The sequence below is a fragment of the Labeo rohita genome, unplaced genomic scaffold, assembly GCF_022985175.1.
Source record: "Labeo rohita strain BAU-BD-2019 unplaced genomic scaffold, IGBB_LRoh.1.0 scaffold_148, whole genome shotgun sequence".
Lineage (NCBI taxonomy): Eukaryota > Metazoa > Chordata > Actinopteri > Cypriniformes > Cyprinidae > Labeo > Labeo rohita.
The window spans coordinates 54,314-75,136 of record NW_026127648.1 but is presented as its reverse complement, the minus strand read 5'-3'; the positions used below and the strand labels follow the sequence as shown (position 1 = coordinate 75,136).

General features: G+C 35.9%; 3 protein-coding genes across 13 annotated transcripts in view; 1 reads left to right on the top strand and 2 right to left on the bottom strand.

Annotated features, from left to right (window-relative positions):
• The window catches only part of LOC127158358 (sialoadhesin-like), a 75,518-nt gene that overhangs the window by 417 nt on the left and 54,278 nt on the right, over positions 1 to 20,823 (bottom strand). For all 11 annotated transcript variants that reach the window (XM_051101522.1, XM_051101523.1, XM_051101517.1 and 8 more), the window contains 3 exons: positions 13,104 to 13,197; positions 12,908 to 12,953; positions 12,496 to 12,752 (listed from right to left, as the gene is read on the bottom strand). In XM_051101522.1, coding sequence (XP_050957479.1) covers positions 12,496 to 12,752; positions 12,908 to 12,953; positions 13,104 to 13,197 — 397 coding nt within the window. The remainder of the gene's footprint in view (positions 1 to 12,495; positions 12,753 to 12,907; positions 12,954 to 13,103; positions 13,198 to 20,823) is intronic.
• The window catches only part of LOC127158363 (B-cell receptor CD22), a 58,042-nt gene that overhangs the window by 17,723 nt on the left and 19,496 nt on the right, over positions 1 to 20,823 (top strand). The gene's annotated exons all lie outside the window — the stretch shown is intronic.
• LOC127158368 (B-cell receptor CD22-like) lies at positions 465 to 7,808 on the bottom strand. Its single transcript, XM_051101532.1, has 4 exons — positions 7,729 to 7,808; positions 972 to 1,109; positions 639 to 881; positions 465 to 562 (listed from the first exon to the last, which is right to left on the bottom strand). The coding sequence occupies exons 2-4, from the start codon at positions 973 to 975 to the stop codon at positions 510 to 512; spliced, it is 300 nt and encodes a 99-aa protein (XP_050957489.1). The 5' UTR covers positions 976 to 1,109; positions 7,729 to 7,808; the 3' UTR covers positions 465 to 509.

Genomic DNA, 20,823 nt, shown 5'->3' with positions numbered 1-20,823 from the left:
TGGACAGTTGTGTACTGGATCTCCTCAGTATCTCTGGATTCAGGAGTTTTTCCTCTGAATCTGTTGGGTTTCACACTGGCATACGGAGCATCATTGACTATATCAGCTTCAGAAAGAGGCTCATCATGAACTGAAACTCTCCTTGACACGTCACAATAGAGATCATTCTGAAATACAAGACAATACATAATTGAGACAAATGAATCAGTTTTTTTTTTTCAAAACATTTCTCAGACCAAGTACAACATCACATAATGGCTGATTGATTGAGGTTTTGTAAAGTTGTGTTTGAATGATTTACCTCTTTTATTGTGAGATCTTCATTTTTAACACTCTTTTGTTTTCTCCTGTTATAATCACAGACATTAACAGCATTTCAATAAATGTATAGAGAGAAAGTATGCTGTTCTTAAAGATTAATAAACATATGAATAAAACATATGCTATTTTCTACTATATTAAAACAAGTGTTTAAACCATATGATGATGATGACGATGATGATGAATCCTCATCCAGATGCTGCTGTGATCACAATCACATTCTTACCAACACCACGATGAACTGAAAGAGGAAAATCATCATAATCAACAAACTGATGAATGATGTGAAGATACAGGAGTGTTAATAAAAGCTTCACCTGTGACAGTAACAGCGTCTGATCTCTGAGATCCATGTTGATTGTGAGCCTCACAGTAGAAGCGTCCACTCTGTAGTGCACTGAAACTCTGTCCAGATCCAATAGCTGAGGTTTGATTCTCCTTAAACCAGCTGAAGTTCAGAGCAGGTGGGTTTGAATCACTGCTGCAGCTCAGAGTCACTGAATCTCCCTCCACTATTTCACCAGATCCATTAATGGACACTGAGACATTCCTGGGAGAGTCTAAAAAGTACAGATACAAATATTCACAATAAATATTGGAAAATTATACATTTGGAGTTTTTAACAATGTGCAGATGATCATTAACTTACACATGATGTTTAAAGTAACATCAGAGTCTTGTTTTCCATGTTTATTTCTGGACTTGCACTTGTATTCTCCACTGTGATCAGAGCTGATCTTTGAGATGCTGTAGATTCTTTCTTGTTCTTTCTTCTTTCCTGTAGATTCTAATTTGTAAATATGAATAAGTATTTTTGTGAGCTTTTTTTAAATGTAAATTATAAAAAAGATGCAATCTCGCACACTATCAGTACTTGCTAAGTATCAAAAGTTTATTATAGCAAACAACGTTTCGGTCCATTGACCTTCGTCAGTCATATAATACAATGTGCAATACCAAACAGGACCACATGAAGGTACTTTGCCCTGACTGCATATAGCGATCTGAAGGTTGCCATTCGTCGCCATTCGTATTTGTGTTTGAGTGCTCATTATAAAACACTCCAGTATCCTTATTCTGCCCTCAACGAGACTGTGCTCCATTAAGTTGGTTCGACGTTTGACGTTGGATGTTAGACAGATATTCAGCCGCGAAAAACTTCAATACATTCTTAGTGAATAAGTACAATTGCATACAAAATGTCTTATCTGAAAAGCATTAGAAGGTAGAACTGAACACACATCGCAGCTTATTTGTTTTAATCCCCATCGATATGTTGCAATGCGGCGAGCTTGCGTTTAGGTCAGCTAGGGACCGTCTACAAAGTACATGTGAAAGGATAAAACGATGAATGTTTTTTTTTTTTTTTTTTTTTTTTTTTTTTTTTTAGTTAACAAAACAAGAGCAATTCGTGCACCAATGTGATAAAGATATAAAGACAAACACTTATAACCCTCACTTGCATTTAAATAAGAAATACTGTAAACAAGATATGTGATTGCGGTTATATATTATTACTATTATCAAATAAATAAAATGAATAAAAGCAAAACAATATTAAATATCATTATCATTCCATAATCCAGTGGTTATGCAGTGGGATTATTCCAGGTCCTTGTGAGAACATTTTAAAGTTCATAGTATTCACAGAACTATGACACCAAAAAGTTGTTATTGAAATAAACCAATAAATAAATTAATTTAAAATAATTACACTTCTGTATCACCTTCATGGTGTGTGTCTTGTTTCTGTTTTTATAAGAACATTTTTATATTTGTTTTAGTCACAGAACTATAACAGAACACATGCTTTTGAAATTCAACAATTCAAAGCTGGCAAAAGTGTTATTTTGCTGTTGCATTGATTTGAATTTGAAAATCAATCTAAAAAAAAGGGGAGAAAAAATGTATTTATGACACTGTTTTATATCACAACTTTAAAGGGTGTGTCTTGTTACAGATTATCAAACATTTTGGTGGCGGTTTTAGCCACAGAACTATAATAGAACAACCCAGCTAGGAATGTTATTGTAATAATACTCAGAGAACTGATCTGATAATGTTTTCAGTGGCAAGTTTTATTTTAGTTCCCAGAATATTCTCATAAAAGGTAGAATAACATTCTCTAAAAACATTCTACAAATGTTTATTAATAACAACATTATCCTCTAACATTCTAATAGATTTAAGTGGGAAGCTTCACATTGGATATTGGCTGTGGACTCAAATGATGCTCAAAAGTCAAATTTAGGTTGAAAGTAAAAACCCAACCTTTATTTACACAAGGTCTTATTGAGTTTAACAGAGGTTTAAATGTTGATGTCCATTTGAAAGTAAGTTTGGTTTGATGTTACCATTATGGTGAGAAGTGTTTGCTTTAGTTGGGCAAATTGACTCCTGACTTTTCAATTTCTTTTCTCTAGTTGTGTTTGTTACTGAAAAAACTGCATGAGAAAATGTGGTAAGCTGATGGTCACTAATGATGATAATGATGCAGTGATTTGATTTCATCTCGACTATCTTAATTGCACTTTGTGGTAATGCAATAGTTCTGGAAAGTAATAATTAGCAGAGTTAAAACGAGGAAATTTTTATGTTTTAAAATCAAGCAAGTTTCTTTGACACAAAGATCGAGTATCGGTGTATGAATCTCAACAATGGTGACTTGCTGCAATGTATTGTGGCTGAATCATACAAACCTCACATAGGGCTCCCAGAATGCATTGCGGCATGAAGCATGTCACCATTGTTGAGATTCATACACTGGTTCTTGATGTTTGTGTCTGCTGAAACACTTACTAGCTTAAAATGAGTCTTGAACAGTGTGTTTTTTAAAAAAAAAAAAAAAAAAAAAACATGTAGAAATAAGGATTAAAAATAGAGTTACAACTACTAGAAAAAAGATTAAAAAAAGAGTCAAATTGTCAAACTAAAGCAAATGCTTCTCACCATAATGGTGATATCAAACCAAACCTCTGTTAATTTCAATAAAAACTTGTGTAAATGTATGACAGAATAATCTGGTTTCTAATAAGTGAAGCTGGTAATGCTGTTTTTGGAGTTATTTAAAGACGCTGGAGCTTGACTTTAAATAAAGGTTGGGTTTTCACTTTCAACCAAAATGTGACATCTGAGCAATTTAAGTCCACATCTAGTGTGATGGGAATCTTTATTAAAATGTTAGAGGATAATGTTCTTACAATGTTATCAATAAACATTTGTGGAAGGTTTTTAGAGAATGTGATCCTACCTTTTAGGAGAGAATATTATGGGAACTAAAATAAAACTTGCCCCTGAAAACATTCCCAGAATATGAAATATTTCTAGCTGGGACATACTATTAAAAATAAAAGCACTACATAATTTAGTTAAAAATAAATACAATCTTCTATCTCAGGTTTAAAGGCTGTGTCTTGTTACATATTTCATAAATAACATTTTGCAGAAGTGTCCATTGTCAAACTGAGTTTGACATTCAAACTCAGTCAAAAAAATTAATTTAAAATCAATACAGTCTTCTATCTTAGCTTTTAAGGGTGTGTTTTGTTACTGGTTTCTAAAAGAACATTTTGTTGGTGGTTTTAGTCACATAACTATAGTAGAACACACACTATTGAAAATGAAACCAATGCATGAAGTAGTTTAAAATAAATACAAGCTTCTGTCTCAGCTTCAAAGGCTGTGTCTTGTTACAGATTTAATAAAGAACATTTTGCAGTAGTTTTCATTGTCAAAAGTGATGCAGAAGTCACGCTATTGACATTAAAAAATCGCTTGTGAAACCATTCAAAGAGTGTCCTGTATTACTGCCCCCTAGAGGAAGATACTGCTGTTTTGACTGAGTTTGACATTCAAACTATTTTAATACATTTATTTAAAATGCATACAGTTTTCCATCTCAACTTCAAAGGGTGTGTCTTGTTCCTTGGGCCTAAAAGAGCATTTCCATGCAAGTTCTACTTTCATATGTAAATCAATTCATTTAAAATGCATGCAGGTTTCTTTCTCAAATCTAAAGAATGTGTCTTATTACAGATTGCTGGAAGAACATTTTGGTGGTGGTTTTAGCCATATAACTATAAAAGAACACATACTATTGAACATGAAAGCAATACATAATTTAGGTAAAAATAAATACAAGCTTCTGTCTCAGCTTCAAAGGCTGTGTCTTGTTTCAGATTTAAAAACAAACATTTTGCAGTAGTTTTCATTGTCAAAAGTGATGCAGAAGTCACACTATTGACAATTAAAAATCGCTTGTGAAACCTTCCAAGGAGTGTCCTGTGTTACTGCCCCCTAGAGGAACATACTGCTGTTTTGACTTTTGAGTTTGACATTCAAACATATAAATTAATTTAAAATCAATACAGTCTCCTATTTCAACTTTAAAAGATGTGTCTTGTTTCTGATTCTCAAATGCACATTTCAATTCAGGTTTTACTGTCATATGTCATTCAGGACACATGCTATTAAATTAAAATTTAAATCTGTCAATACATTAATTTAATTGCATGCAGTTTTCCATCACAACTTCAAAAGCTGTGTTTGGTAATTGGTTTCTAGAAGAATATTTTAATGTTGGTTTCAGTCACAGAATTATAAGAGAACACGTGCAAATGAAACTGAATTTCCAATTCAATACATCAATTAGACAAAAAAAAATAAAAAAATAAAAATAAATAAATAAAATAAAAAAAATTTCAAGGGTCTGTTTTGTTTCTTTAATAACACTATTTTTTTTTCTGTTTGTTTTGTTTTTGTTTTTTGAGAAATCCATACATAGTATATTATTTTATTGATATATAATACATAAATTATCATATGAGTATGGAACAATACAAATTACGATGTAGCTAAATACAATGTAGCTCTAGATATAAATAAACACACATACAGAAATATGTCATTATGCATTACCACCGCCTAAATAGTACAGTCTAGCACTCTTAAGAAAGGCAGTATATTATTCTAGTTTTTTTTTTGTTTTTTTTTTGTTTTTTTAAAGATACTGTACATTTCAGTATTGAGGACGGTCACAATATTAAAATATTGAGGACGGTCACATATGTTATTTCAGTGATATGTAATATAGAAAATTTATTCAAACAGGAAATGATACTGCTCAGTGAACACTGATATTAAAAAATAATTAAATAAATACATAAAATAATAATAAAAAAACATTACAGAAGGTATTTAAACAGAAAAAATCATGTTTAATAATTACAGTTATTGGATGACTGCAACTGACAACCATGAAAAAATGAGAATTATTGGAAAAAAATGTTTTAATTAATTAATTTATTAATTAATCTATTTATTTGTTTATTTAAATCGTTTATTTTGGAGGGTAACGTTTACATTTTTTGATTCTAAGTAACAGTCGGTAAACGATAAATAAATATAAACATTTGCTCACTGTCATAGAGTACAAAGGGTCATTCTGACTCCACTACTGGGACTTAATCTGACTTACAGTTCTATGAAGAAACACAGTTGTGGTCAAAAGTTTACATAACCCCTGCAGAATCTGCAAAATGTTTATTTATTTATTTATTTAAGCAAAATAAGAGGGATCACACAAAATGCATTTTATTGTTTAGAACTGTTCTAAAGTCCTAAAGTAAGACATTTTGCATCAAAGATGTTTACATATAGTCCACAAGACAAACTAATAGATGAAATACGTCAGAAGCTTCAGAAAAAAACCTATATGTTTCCCAGAAGACAAAATTACTACAATTTACCCAAAGAGTTTGTGAGACCTGGAGATGTTTTCTGAAGAATAGTGGACAGTTTAACTGCTCAAGACACATAAAGGGGAAAAAAAGGAATTTACAGGATTTTTTAATGTTTAATTCAATAGCATGTGTCCTGACTGACATATGACAGTAAAACCTGAATTGAAATGTTAATTTGGGAATCAGAAACAAGACACACCTTTTGAAGTTGAAATAGAAGACTGTATTGATTTTAAATTAATTTATAAGTTTGAATGTCAAACTCAGTCAAAACAACAGTATCTTCCTCTAGGGAGCAGTAACACAGGACACTCTTTGGAAGGTTTCACAAGTGATTTTTAAATGTCAATAGTGTGACTTCTGCATCACTTTTGACAATGAAAACTACTGCAAAATGTTCTTTATGAAATCTGTGACAAGACACAGCCTTTGAAGCTGAGACAGAAGCTTGTATTTATTTTTACCTAAATTATGTATTGCTTTCATTTTCAATAGTATGTGTTGTATTATAGTTATATGACTAAAACAACCATCAAAATGTTCTTACAGGAATCTGTAATAAGACACATTCTTTAAAGTTAAGATAGAAGAACATTTGTACTTTACATTGATTGACCTACTCGTTGATATTTCAATATCATGTGCTGTGTTATAGTTTTGAGAATAAAACCAACATTTAAATGTTCGTCTATGAACCAGTAACAAGACACAGCCTTTGAAATTGAGATGGAAAACTGTATGTTTCAAAAATGAATGCGGTAACAGATGTATGGTCAAAACAAGTTCAATATCTTCCTGTAGGGGGCGGTAAACTGCACAATCTTTGTCATGCTTTACAAGCTTTTTCTCAATGGTTTCATTTCAATAACTTTTGTTGTACTATAGTTCTGTGAATAAAACATATCTAAATGTTCTTTTATGAACCAGTAATAAAACACACCCCTTAAATTTGAGATTTATGTTTTATACATTTCACAAGTAAAGCATTTAGATGAAATAAATGTACGTTTTGCTCTTCGTTTTGCACTTTGCAAACGGTCCCTATCCTGCACTATTACATTATAAGCTCTATCAGTTACAATACCTTAAGGCAGATTAAAACCAATAAAACATATTGTGCGTTCTCTTCTACATTTGGAAACAGTTATAACAGTATGTTTCTTGTCATTGTGCTCAGTCGGTAAAGAACTACTGAAGATTTCCAAGGCTGAATCTCTGACAAATGTCAAACGTCAAACATCCAACCAACTTTATATCGGTCGCGCATCCAGGCTGTGAGATCGCGATTTCAAAATAAAAGTCCCAATGGGAATAATTCACAATATATTTAAATTAAATAATAAAATAATACACAAAAAATACAATTTCAGTTTCTAAGGGCAGCATAATACTGAAATGCGTTTGCGTCTTTACCTTGATTACAGTCATTATATATTAAACATGTACTAGTGAGACACAAGTTTCCTTTATTCAGACCTATACCTGACATAACACTCTGTCTTTTTGGATTAGATTTAAGGACACTGATTAGTTAAATTTGATGTCATATGTTGAATACTTTTATATAATGAGTTGGCTAAACTGCTACTCTTTTGCCCAAGGGATAACTAGTCCTGTTGGGTTTTCAAATACAGCTTTAAAGAAAAAAGGTCAATCTGTACTCACACGTGACATTGAGATGAACAGCAGGAGAGATGTAAGTGTGTCCATGTAGAGCACAGCTATATCTGCCTGCATCCTCTCTTCTGACTGACTGCAGCAGGAGTTCATTGTTTCTGTCTCTTCTCTCAGTTAATGGCTGTGAGTTTCTGTACCAGATGAATGTTGCTCTGTCAGTCAGAGTGCAGCTGCTTTTACATGTCAGACGGACTGAATCTCCCTCTGTCACTCTCTCAGGAGACTCCACCTGAAGATCTGAACACAACACACACATTACATCTAGTGCTGCTGTCACACACTCATTATTATTCAACATAATGCAGAGAAGAAGAATGAAACCTCATGAAAGTCACCTGAGACAGTAAGAGTCACTCCTGGATAACCAAGCCATATGCCATTAAGTGTTGTTGTGAATCTGAAATAGTACATGTGTGAATCCTTCTCTGACACATGACTCAGTCTGATGGTGCAGTTCTGCTGTTTATCTCCCAGATACTGAAGTCTCTGACTGTATTGAGGATCCTTAGACAGTTCTTGAGGCTCTACACCCTTTACAGGGTTTTTGGTCCAGAACGTTTTATTGATCTTACATCCAGTAGGGTATGTATAAGTGCAGCTCATTATCACTGATGAGTTCTTTAGTGCACAGATGTGTGAATGACTGTAACTCACACTCATATCAGCACTAGAAACCCCTGAAACACAGAATTCATCAAGATGAAAATGTGACCACTTAAATATTTACCACTAATAGTGACTTGATACAGAAATTAAAACCTCATTTTCACAGAATATACAGAGTGATAAATTATGTGAGTTCATCATCAGCTTTTATGCAGGGTGTTGCAGAAAAGCAGAAATAAAAGCACAGTGACAAGGAAGTGGAAAAAGAAGCAGGAAATCAGCTGCAAACAACAAGAAAATAAAAACAAGACCAAGAAAGTAATAAAATCAGTTGTGTGGCTTTTACTTTGTCTAATATAACTCTGAGCTTATCTATATGCTACACACAGAAAAAAATGGTGCTTCAGCGGTTCTTCAGCGGTTCTTTGGTGTGATTGTGGTGCTATATAGCACCGTTAGTGTATAAAGAACCGGTCAAGCCCCTGTCTGGTTCTTCAGCGGTTCTTCAGTGGTTCTTTGGGGTCGTTAAGGTGCTATATAGCACCAATGCCATACAAAGAACCTGTTAAGCCTCTGAATAAGGATCTCTAACTCTCTCTTAAACTCTAACTCTCTTCAGTTGGGGAAAGGATTAAAAACAACATTAACATACAGTGTATTTCCTGAAGATCTTTTTGCCCCTAAGGCCCCCATAAGGAAATATTTCCCACATAAGACCTTTTGACCTTAGAAAAGCATAAAAGTGATTCAAGACATTTTGCCATTGTAGTAAATATATTTACTACTATTGTAGTAATACAAGCCCCTATGATTGTTTCTATTGAGCACCATTTTTGTTGAAGTAATAAAATGCTATACACAGCAAAATCCCCAGTGTTAATTTAACACTCTGAGTGTGGACACATATAAACACTGAAGCAGTGTTGAAGTTAACGAGATAATTAGGTGATTAATGAAGTGATGATTGATCATTATTGAAGACACCTGATGTTAATAAGCAGAATCACCAAAGGAGTAGAGTTGTGACGTTCGCGAACAAACTGATTCTTTTGAACGGCTCATAAACATGAACGATGGGAGCCGTTCTTTCTGTCGTTCTTTTTTTCCTATGCGTGTTTCACACAGATGCACACAAATTAGCTCCTCCGCGAGACAGAACAGTTATAGGGGGAGGGGCGCACCCAGCGCAGGGGTGCTACTGCCTAACAGCATGATGATAGTTATGCACGCATCCTTCACGTGAGTACTCCAGTGGAAAAAAAAACCCTGCGTGCCTCTGTCATTGGGTAGGAGCAGAGCCATGACTTGTGCATGCTGCCGTCACATGCTTACTCCAGTTAAAAAACAAACAAACAAAACATTGCATACATTGCATTACATTGCATTTTGTGTTCATTTAAAACTTGAAGGGGCTGATCTCCTATTTGCAAAGTTCACAGTAGTTATAGTAGTAATAGTGGACTGTGTGTAGACATTTCCATTTTATTTATTCTAATTTTTTCTACAGTATATATTTAAAACTTTAAATATTTTTTGTTTTCTATCGAAATGTTCTTGTGTGATAACAATGTTCTTGTGTGGAAGTGTTTGTAGTAAAAGCTGTTTTGCACAGAAATTCATTGCAGCCGGCTTTGTTTTTGATGTTTATTTGTGAGTAGGTATTGTATGAATAACATAAGTCAACGTAGCTTTACACATACACACACTTTGTACTAAAGGTAAATCCAAAATAGTGATGTCACTGACTAAGCAGAGGGATGTTGTGCAACCCTATGGAATATAGTCCACACATGACAAATGAGGTAATCAATATTCCAGAATAATTCAAACTCAGATATTGGTGTGTAATATCTGAGTTTTAATTATTTGACTACAAATCCCACCTCATCATTCCTCCCAGTGATTATTTCCAGGATAAACTGAGATACCCCCAAGCTGGCTTCTTGAAACTGACTAAATATTTAAAAAGAGCCAAAAGAGCCGTTCTTTTGAACAGCTCTTTGAAAGGAACAGATCGCCAAAATCCAGATACCCTCAAAGAACCATAAATTCCATCACTACTGTAGCATTTATACTTAAATAGAAACATGAAGAATCAGCATATGAATCTCAACAATGGTGACAATCGAAAGCTTCATGCTGCAATGCATGCTGGGTATCAGCACACTACAAAACCTCACCTATGACTTGTTCTCACCATTGTTGAGATTCATACGATGATTCTTGATGTGTATATCTACAATATACTGAAGTTTTGTTTTTTTTAAATTTCACATCGATATTCAATAAAAGAAAAGACACTGGATAAAACCTGTGTTATTACTAAACCATAAACAATTCCAGATTTCTTTGTAGTCATTCATATTTATTTATTTGTTATTATTGTTTTTCTTTTTTTGTCATAGCAAGCACGTTGTGAACATACATAATTACAACGACTAAACTAAAATTAACCTTAAAATGCCAAGGTTCAACAGCCCAACTAAAGTAAACACTGATCTCCACCGTGGTAGTAAAAGAAAAAAAACCTAAACCTCTGCAACTCTCTTCTGTAGACCTCTGACAGAAATAAAGTCAGTGTGGTAATAATTGAAGCTGGTAATGCTGTTTTAGGAGTTTAATCAGATCTTGAGAGATTTAATGTCTTCTTTTATTTCAGTTGATGTCATCTAAGGCTGTGGCTGAAGTCAGTTGTTCTTGTGTTATTCTTTTATTCAGCAATTTTGTTCATTAACAGCTGGTGTTCATCACTAATGCTCAATCAGAACGTGATCAGTCATATAATTATCTCATTAACTTCAGCACTAATTCAGTATTACTCAAACACTCTGTAGTGTTGACACATTATAAGTGTTCATTTAAAACTGAGGATTTTGCTGTGGGTTTTAAAGGGTTAAAAATGTACGATGGAAAAAAACAGCATGAAATGTAATTTAACAGTAATAAACTGTAATTAATTTACGGCAACACACTGTAGAAAAACAGTAACATGCTGGCAACCGAGCTGCCAGTTGATTACTGTTAATTCAAGAAAAAACAGTAATATACTGTAAAACATAACAGTCAGATTTACCGAGCAAATCAAGTTATTTTCACTAAAATATTAGTGAATGTTCATAGAAAAATGCAAAGTCATTAACTGGTAAGGAGAGTAAATATTTGATTGTGCCTAACTGATGTGTTTTTGTACAAAAGAGATCTGTCAGTTTAATTTAGTTTTGTGGGTCTCCATTGTGCTGGAGAGTAGAGCTTGTGCTTCAGGCAATGATGAGCCACAAACACTGATGTTTTGCTGCTTTATTTAAAGACAGTAATTGTGGAATTGCTGATATAGTGACAATCTCTTTACTAAGCACTTTATTACACAAATTTGTGCTATTGTTCGTTAATGACAATCTATAAAGTTTTGAGTAAAAGTCGATTGCTTCTTTATTACACTTTAAGTGTTTGCGGGTTTATATTAAGAAATATTTCTTCTTAGTGGACTTAAATTAAATAAGTTCACTGTACTAACACCATATAAACAATAGTTTTTTTAAATGGTTTGAAGCAATCGGTTTCCAAAATAAAATGAGTTACCACATGGTATAATAACGGTAACATACTGTAAAAATGAAGAGCTGTAAATTAACGGTAGAGAGCTATAAAATAACAGTATAATGCTGGCAACCACAGCTGCCAGTAAATTACTGTTATTTTACAGTGCAATTTTTTACAGTGTACACTACTAACAGATTAAACTCAGGCAAACCTAAAAACGAAGGCAGATTATGTATTTAAAACACACAAAACATTAAAAAAGAAAGATATGACATTAGTCCAGGATACAATGACAGTAATTCTCTCGTAAAGGTTCAAAGAGAACAGATTAATCTTAATGTGTGTTTTGAACATGTTTACAGTGGTTGTGGTTCGAACAGATGAGTAAATTTTTTAACAACTGTACACTTATCCAGCAGTCGCTCAGAAACAGTTGAACACAGGTTTTGTGTTCGCTGGTCTCTATCGCTCATTTGACGCCACAGATGCGTCTTCCACAGTTTGAACATTTGATTGCCTAAAAAACAAACAAACAGAAGCTCAGTGATGTTGTAGCTCAGATTAGATGATCTGTGCTGATGAGTTAGTGCTGGTTCAGTTGTTTCTCACCTCACAGCAGCATCAGGCTGATGAACTCTTATTTTGTCATACTGACATTCATTGTCTTCCGATCTGTTTGTCTCTTTCTTTCGGTGATATTGGACAGTTGTGTACTGGATCTCCTCAGTATCTCTGGATTCAGGAGTTTTTCCTCTGAATCTGTTGGGTTTCACACTGGCATACGGAGCATCATTGACTGTATCAGCTTCAGAAAGAGGCTCATCATGAACTGAAACTCTCCTTGACATGTCACAATAGAGATCACTCTGAAATACAACACAATACATAATTACAACAAATAATGAGGTTTTTTCAAATGTGAGGTGCAGATTTTACACAGCAGAAGCTCTCAAATTTTTCAAACCGAGAACCACATCAGCTCATGATTGATTTTCTGTAAAGTTGTGTTTGAATGATTTACCGGATTCATTGTGAGATCTTCAGTTTTAACACTCTTTCGTTTCCTCCTGTTATAATCACAGACATTAACAGCATTTCAATAAATGTATAGAGAGAAAATAAGAATGTTGTTCTTGACAATTAATAAACATGAGCAATTGTCTATAGGAACAAAAGTGAACATATATAATCACAGCAGTTTTTTTTATTAAACTCACATTATAAACAGGATGATGATGATGATGATGATGATGAATCCTCCTCCAGATGCTGCGGTGATCACAATCATGTTCTTACCAGCACCATGATGAACTGAAAGAGGAAGATCATCATAATTAACAAACGGATGAATGATGTGAAGATACAGGAGTGTTAATATCTGATTCTGCAGGTGGGTTTGAATCACTGCTGCAGTTCAGAGTCACTGAATCTCCCTCCACTATTTCACCAGATGGACTGATAGACACTGAGATGTTCCTGGGAGGATCTGATACAGAAAAAAAAAAAAAAAAAAATCAATTCAATTCAATTCAAATTTATTTGTATAGCACTTTTCACGATACATATCGTTGCAAAGCAACTTTACACCAAATTAAATGTAAATCTGACATCAGACTAATGAATCACCTTCCATTATTTCACCTGATGGACTGATGGAGATCACATGATTTGTTGGAACTACACAGCAAAAATCCTAGAGTTACATCACCTCTCCTCAGAATTTACATGAGTTTACACTCAATAGTCCTCACCATGTTAACACCATTAAGGGCATCAGTATTTGTAAATAACAAGTATCAGTGTTAACACTTAATAATTAACACTATCAAGACCCAGAAAAGTATGAAAGACATTATCAAAATAGTCTATCTACCTTCAGTGGTTCAATCTGAATTTTATGAAGCGACAAGAATACTTTTTGTACACAAAGAAAAAAATATATAATGATTTTATTCAACAATTCAACGACCCCGCACCAGCACAGTGCCATTTTGGAGAATATCCACTGGATGCAAACTGCGTACGCCGTTCTGTGTCAGCCGTACCCACTGACACAAACACGTCCTGTTGCATTCTGAGACTTTTGAAGCCATACAATATCTTTTTGCAAAGAGAGTAAAACACAAGGTTTTAATTGCTGAAAGTGATCCTGCTCCGTTAACGTGCTTACATCTCATTCAAAAAGATACCACAGTCCCTCGGCAGCCATCTTTGAAAAGGCAGGCAAGTGCAGCTCCTATCTCCTATGGAAACATCAAATTCTCCAAAACTGTTTACCAAGCTTACCGTTAAATTTCATATTTGAAGTCACCAATGAAATCTGACAAGAACTGCCTCATAAATAGTTCCTTATGCTCCAATAGCGTTAAAAAAAAACCTTTTTTTTTTGAGGCTAGATCAGCCAGTGCACATGCACAGTACTGAGTGCATGTCTCAGAACGCTGACTGGTTCTAGCCAGCTGCAGTGATGCGCTGCCTTTACCAATTAGCGATTGGCTCATTTATTCTAAAGGCAGGGCTTTGCAGCCATAATGAGCATTGCATTTTTCCCCATTCAAAACTATACACATCTTGGGTATTCTATAGCGAACGGCATTTCACAACCAAGTCTGATGTAAGGCTTCTTCTGGTGGCATTTTTTGAATTTGAGCACAGGATGAGCTTTACGGTGGACGGAGATGGCGATCGCATCTATTCCTCTCACAAATTAATCATTTTGCCTCGGAAGACTTTGAATATGAATACTTATTTAAAAAAATTGTGACTGTAGTTGTATCTGCCTGTTATATATTGTGTTTTATTGACAATGGTAGGTTTAGGTGCAGGGGTTGGTTACTTGCTCATAAATGTGTAAATTGTGTAATGTAAATAAAACTTTTGTGACTGTTTACACTGAAAAATCACACCCAAATATATATGCAATAATAGCAATATTATTGACCAATATATAATTTAATCATGACAATAAAATTCCCAGTGTCTTTCGTGTCGGCACAGAGACAGAGCGACACGTGTCATGATCTGAAAACCACGGCCACCGGGTTTCAGTTGATTTTATCTGAAGCACAGTCAGAAAGTAAACACATCTGAACTGAAATATGATAATCTTTCAAAAGGAGAAATTGTGAGAGAAAAAAAAATAGTTTCGTGTTTACAGTCAAGGTGCAATACCAAACAGACCCACATGGAGATGCTTTGAGATGATTGCTTATAGATACTATACAGATCTGTTCAGAATGACCAGCAAAATACGGCAATCTTAAGGAGAGTCGACAGCATCAGTAAATGTTTCAAACGTCTGTCAGGGCGAGTGATTATGTGTTTGAGTGTCTGATGTTCATATGTACATAAACACCACTGATCCTCACAAACTCCTCCAAAACATGCTTCAGCGAGCATCTGTTATAAAACACTCTACTGTGCTAAATGTGTTTGTGTCTTTACAATCGTCATCCATCAAAACTTTACTAGTGAGACACCAGTTTGTTTTATTCAGACATAGTCCTGATTTTAGCACTGGCTCATTAGGGGCGGTAAAATAATAGTTATTTTGCATTAGATTTGAGGACACTGACTAGCTAAATTTTATGTCATATGTTGAATACTTTTATATCATGAATCAGCTGTTGGATAAAACTGCTACTCTTTCACCCAAGAGATATGTAGTCCTGAACTCTGCTGGCTTTTTAAAGACAACTTTAAGGAGAAAAACTCAATCTGTACTCACACGTGACATTGAGATGAACAGCAGGAGAGATGTAAGTGTGTCCATGTAGAGCACAGCTATATCTGCCTGCATCCTCTCTTCTGACTGACTGCAGCAGGAGTTCATTGTTTCTGTCTCTTCTCTCAGTTAATGGCTGTGAGTTTCTGTACCAGATGAATGTTGCTCTGTCAGTCAGAGTGCAGCTGCTTTTACATGTCAGAGTGACATTACCTCCTTCTGTCACTCTCTCAGGAGACTCCACCTGAAGATCTGAACACAACACACACATTATATCTAGTGCTGCTGTCACACACTCATTATTATTCAACATAATGCACAGAAGAAGAGTGAAACCTCATGAAAGTCACCTGTGACAATAAGACTCACTCCTGGTTTACCAACCCATTTTCCATCAGTTTTATCAGTTGTGAATCTGAAATAGTACATGTGTGAATCTTTCTGTGTCACATTATTCAGTCTGATGGTGCAGTTCTGCTGTTTATCTCCCAGATACTGAAGCCTCTGACTGTATTCAGGATCCTCAGACAGATCTGGAAACTCTTCATGTTCTTTTTTCTCTGTTGTATTGGTCCAGAACATTTTATTGATCTGATATCCAGTAGGGTATGTATAAGTGCAGCTCATTATCACTGATGAGTCCTTCAGTGCACAGATGTGTGAATGACTGTAACTCACACCCAAATCAGCACTAGAAACCCCTTAAACACACAATTCATCAGGGTGAAAATGTGGTTTTATCAATTACAACAGACCATGAACACATGATGATACCTTTTTACTTGAAAACAACAACTCTATTAAGTTTTAAATGATGTGAAGTTCATGATCAGCTTTTATGAAGTGTGTTGGAGAAAAGCAGAAATAAAAGCACAGAGACACATGAGTGAAAAAGAACCAGGAAATCAGTCATTCATTATCAAACAATGAAATAAATGAAAAACAGGACTAAGACTTGATTGATTATTGATTGATACTTGGTTTATTAAATACCCAATGACATTAAAGTGTGAGTTTTGTGGCCTTTAGTTCACGTCTATCTATCTAGTGTTTGTAATGTGAATGTATCAGAGACTCACCGTGAATCATGAGCAGAAAGATCAGAGGAAGACGAGGAGCCATTCTGACCGACATCAACATCAAATATATCTATAATACAGCATTAATCAACACTTATAATCATTTACCATACATCACCATATTCTTTACATTTCTCATGTTAGGGCAAATATGTTATATGAGCAATAATAAGTACAAGTGAGTTTGTCTTACCGTGTTGAAGCTCATCAGATCAACAGCAACAAAACGACTGACTGTTTTAACACATGCACTTTTAGCTCTAGACATGTTTGTGTGGGTAACACTGTTTTTTTACACATAGTTGCAGAAATATTAGTGTTCCTCCCTCAACAAGAGAACAAAACTACTGGACAAAAACTAAAGAAAAATAGTATTTAGTTTTCAGAAGCTGATAATATTAAGCACTTTGACACCATAAAACAATACATTGTCCATTGAGAAGCTGCACAATTGTGATTTAGTTCAGAGAAAAAATGATCAATTATGATTTAATAGCAGGACTACACTTTATAAGAAGTAAATAAGAAAAATGCTAGTATCCACCACTGAACATCACTTCGGATGTTTTGCTCTGCTGACTTAATTTGAACAAAATGAAATATTTACACAATGGCAATTCACCATCTGATAAATGATCTCAGTGTAATTTACGTCGATGGAGGATGTTGCAGAAAAGAAGAAGAAAAAAACAAACAAACAAACAACAACAACAACAACAACAACAACAACAACAACAACAACAACAACAAAAACACATTTCAGAGAAACAGAAGTGAAACCAAAAGTCGGTAATGAAAAACATGCTGCACTATCAAATACACAGATGACAGTTCAGACAAAACATAATTAATATTGATTTAAAGACAGTGTCATTAAAATGTGAGTTTTGTGGCTTTTAGTTCATGTCTGTCAGCTCATTTGACACATAAACCTCTATCATTTCTACACACTGTCTTCTGAGAAAATGCCCCCAATAGTATGTTCCTGCACAACTGGAGGCTGCAGTTTCAGGACCGCACTTCTAGGACCCTATTTTTTGTGACAGCGCCATCTAGAGGAGACCTGATTCAAGCATAAAACAAAAACTATTCATTTTCATATTATTTTTTTCTTTCCATATTATTTTTAATGTAAGACCTGGTGTGAACTTGTGTTCAAGGCGGTGTCAGCAATCTCCATTTAGCCTATTTAGCCATTGTTCTGCTGAATGTTATAAACTACCATCTGTATTCAAATGATCTTACATTTATTAGTGTACCAATAAACACACTAATTTGTAGCGCAATTGTTTTACCGTTTACTGCACTTCATGCGTGTCACACATCAGACGTGAATGGCTGTGCTGCAGCTAATGAACTGAAGTCTCGCAAAGATACAAGTCTTGCTTTACAAGAAAACTGAATTTAAAACCAGAATATATATAGAATATATTGAAATAAATTAGGGTTAAATATTTCAATCGGGGTTCCAATGTTAAGGGTATGTTAAGGGTTAGGAGTTAGGATTATAATAAGTGTATACAATTAACCAACTACATATTTCTTTAAAATATAATAACATACACAATAGCAAGCACTATTAATAAATAATCCATACATAAATAAAAAAAAAAAAAAACTATAGGGTCCCAGAAATGCAGTCCTGAAACTGCAGCCTCCCATTGTGCAGGAATACCCTTCTCAGAAAATGAGCCAAAAGTATTCATAATCTGGTGATACACTGATGTTTGTCCAATCAGATGCTCTGATGAGTGAGAAAGTCCCTCCCCTAAATCACCTGACACTGACTAACAAATAACAAATTAGCAAAGCATGTTCAAGACTGTGACGTAACGAAGATCTACTGAATAATAAAATTATGTCAGGAATCATCTGTTATATGAGCTTCATCTATAGAAATCAGTTTTCATTGTACGAGTATGTTTGTCTTACAGTGTTGAAGCTCATCAGATCAACAGCAGCCAAAATGACTGACTGTTTTAACACATGCCCTTTTAGCTTTACTGACTTCCTGTGGTTAACTTTTTTTTTTTTACACACCACAAAGTTGCAGAAATATCAGTGTCATATCACATTCTGCTGGCTATTTAACACTTACTAAGAAGATCAGTGTTTTTGCATTCATATTGTCACAGAGTCAGCAACATCCGCAGCACCAAACCATTACACTCCGTCCACTCATTCCTAGTCTCCAGAGTTCAGAGTTCAGCCAATCACTTCAGTTCACCATTGTCTGGATCAACATTTTTTGTTGATCCTGCATCAACATTACTGTCCAAAAATATAGACTTAAGCTACCCCTAAACCTAACCCTAACCATAATTTATTCCTAATATGAGAGGGAAATGATAGCTGATTAACAAGGGTGTAGAAGAATCTAACTTTCATCATGAGCCTAAAACTGACATTTCCTGAAAATTTATCTCTCTGTTCTAATTGGTTGATTGAAATGTTGTTCCAGGATCAAAAATTATGTTGATATAGGAACATGTTGTACTTGGTGAAATCACGTTCACCTGAATCTACCATTGACTTGAGCACTGAAATAGTTTATAGCAGAATAACACTATGGGTTCCCTGATGGAGGGAACGGAGCCCTTGACGAGCCCAAACACCTCTGACAGTTTTGAGAAAGGCCAATGAAAATTGGGTGTGCAGATTTGCATAGCTGGCCACGCCCCGGACATCCGGGTATAAATAGGGCAGCGTGTGCATCTGCTCACTCGTTCTGATTCTGAGGAGCCGAGCGTCTCAGCTCACTCAGAGGCGGACCAGAGATGTGGCATGGGAGACACAACGTCTCCGTTCCCTCCATCAGGGAACGAGGGTTACCATACGTAACCGAGACGTTCCCTATCTGTCGTACACTCCGAGTTGTGTCGAGTAGTGTACGACACTAGGGGTCCCCGTAAAAACACGCCACATGTCTGACCGCGTCACGAGAGATAAGTGCAGAAGAAACAGGGCAACGTGTTAACGTAAGTGCAGCTCACCTCCTCTGTGACCATCCAACGTCCAAGGACTGACCTGTACAGCGGGGTCCTGCAGCCGGGCCTCCCCTAAGGGCGGCTGAGTGTCTTGAGATCGTTGGGAAAAATGCCTGCTCCCGAAGGAGAGACATTACGGAATTCACGACCTGCCCAACAGGGGGGGTTAGAGTGACATAGTTAGACATGGGACCTGAGATGGGTCTCACACCTGGGAAGACAGCCAGACTCAGATCCTAGAGAACCTGTTTTCAGGGGAAAACACCGCACCACAAGAGTTATAGGTGGAAATACACATATGGGGCCACATAAGGGGCCACTACATATGGGGCACAATCCAATCATAAAAAAGGGTATTCATACCTTGTGAAGGGATTCCATAGCGAGTTTCTCCGCTAAACTCTGCCATGTGCAGAAGTGCCAAAGATGGAGATGGTGTCCAGGGTTCGCATCAGGAAACCTACTGAAACTCAGAAGCGTAATCACCATTAGGGGAAGCGCTCTATGCAAGCTCTACACCAACCAGTGTGCTGAGTCAAGAGTTAGTAATCAAGACTCTAGCTGACACTGGTTCTGTGCGCAAATTATAAAATCTGGCAAATGTGTTAGGTGTAGCCCAACCTGCAGCTCTACAGATGTCTGTTAATGAGGCCCCATTCGCCAGGGCTGCTGAGGCAGCGATGCCCCTGGTTGAGTGGGCTCTTACCTCCAGAGGGCAGGGTAGGCCTCTGGCCAGGTAGGCCATACGGATCGCGTTTACCAGCCAATGGGAGATCCTTTGTTTGGAGACAGCTTTCCCCTTCTGCTGTCCTCCGTAACAAACAAGAGCTGTTCCGAACGTCTGAAGGGCTGCGTTCGTTCAATGTAGATGCGCAGAGCACGGACTGGGCACAACAAGGTCAGGTTGGGGTCATCTTCCTGGGAAGAGAGAGCTTGCAAGGTCACTACCTGATCTCTGAACGGAGTGGTGGGGACCTTGGGCACATATCCAGGCCGGGGTCTCAAGACAACGTGAGAATCCGCTGGTCCGAATTCCAGGCACGAACTGTTCACGGAGAGGGCTTGGAGGTCTCCCACTCTTTTGATGGAAGTGAGCGCAGTCAAAAGAGCCGTCTTGAAGGAGAGAGCATCGAGTTCGACTGACTGA

Bases quoted from the DNA above. Each gene is read 5' to 3' on its own strand.
- LOC127158368 (XM_051101532.1), bottom strand. The intron at 563-638 runs GTGAAGCTTTTA...TTCCTCTTTCAG, and splicing joins AGACGCTGTTACTGTCACAG to TTCATCGTGGTGTTGGTAAG.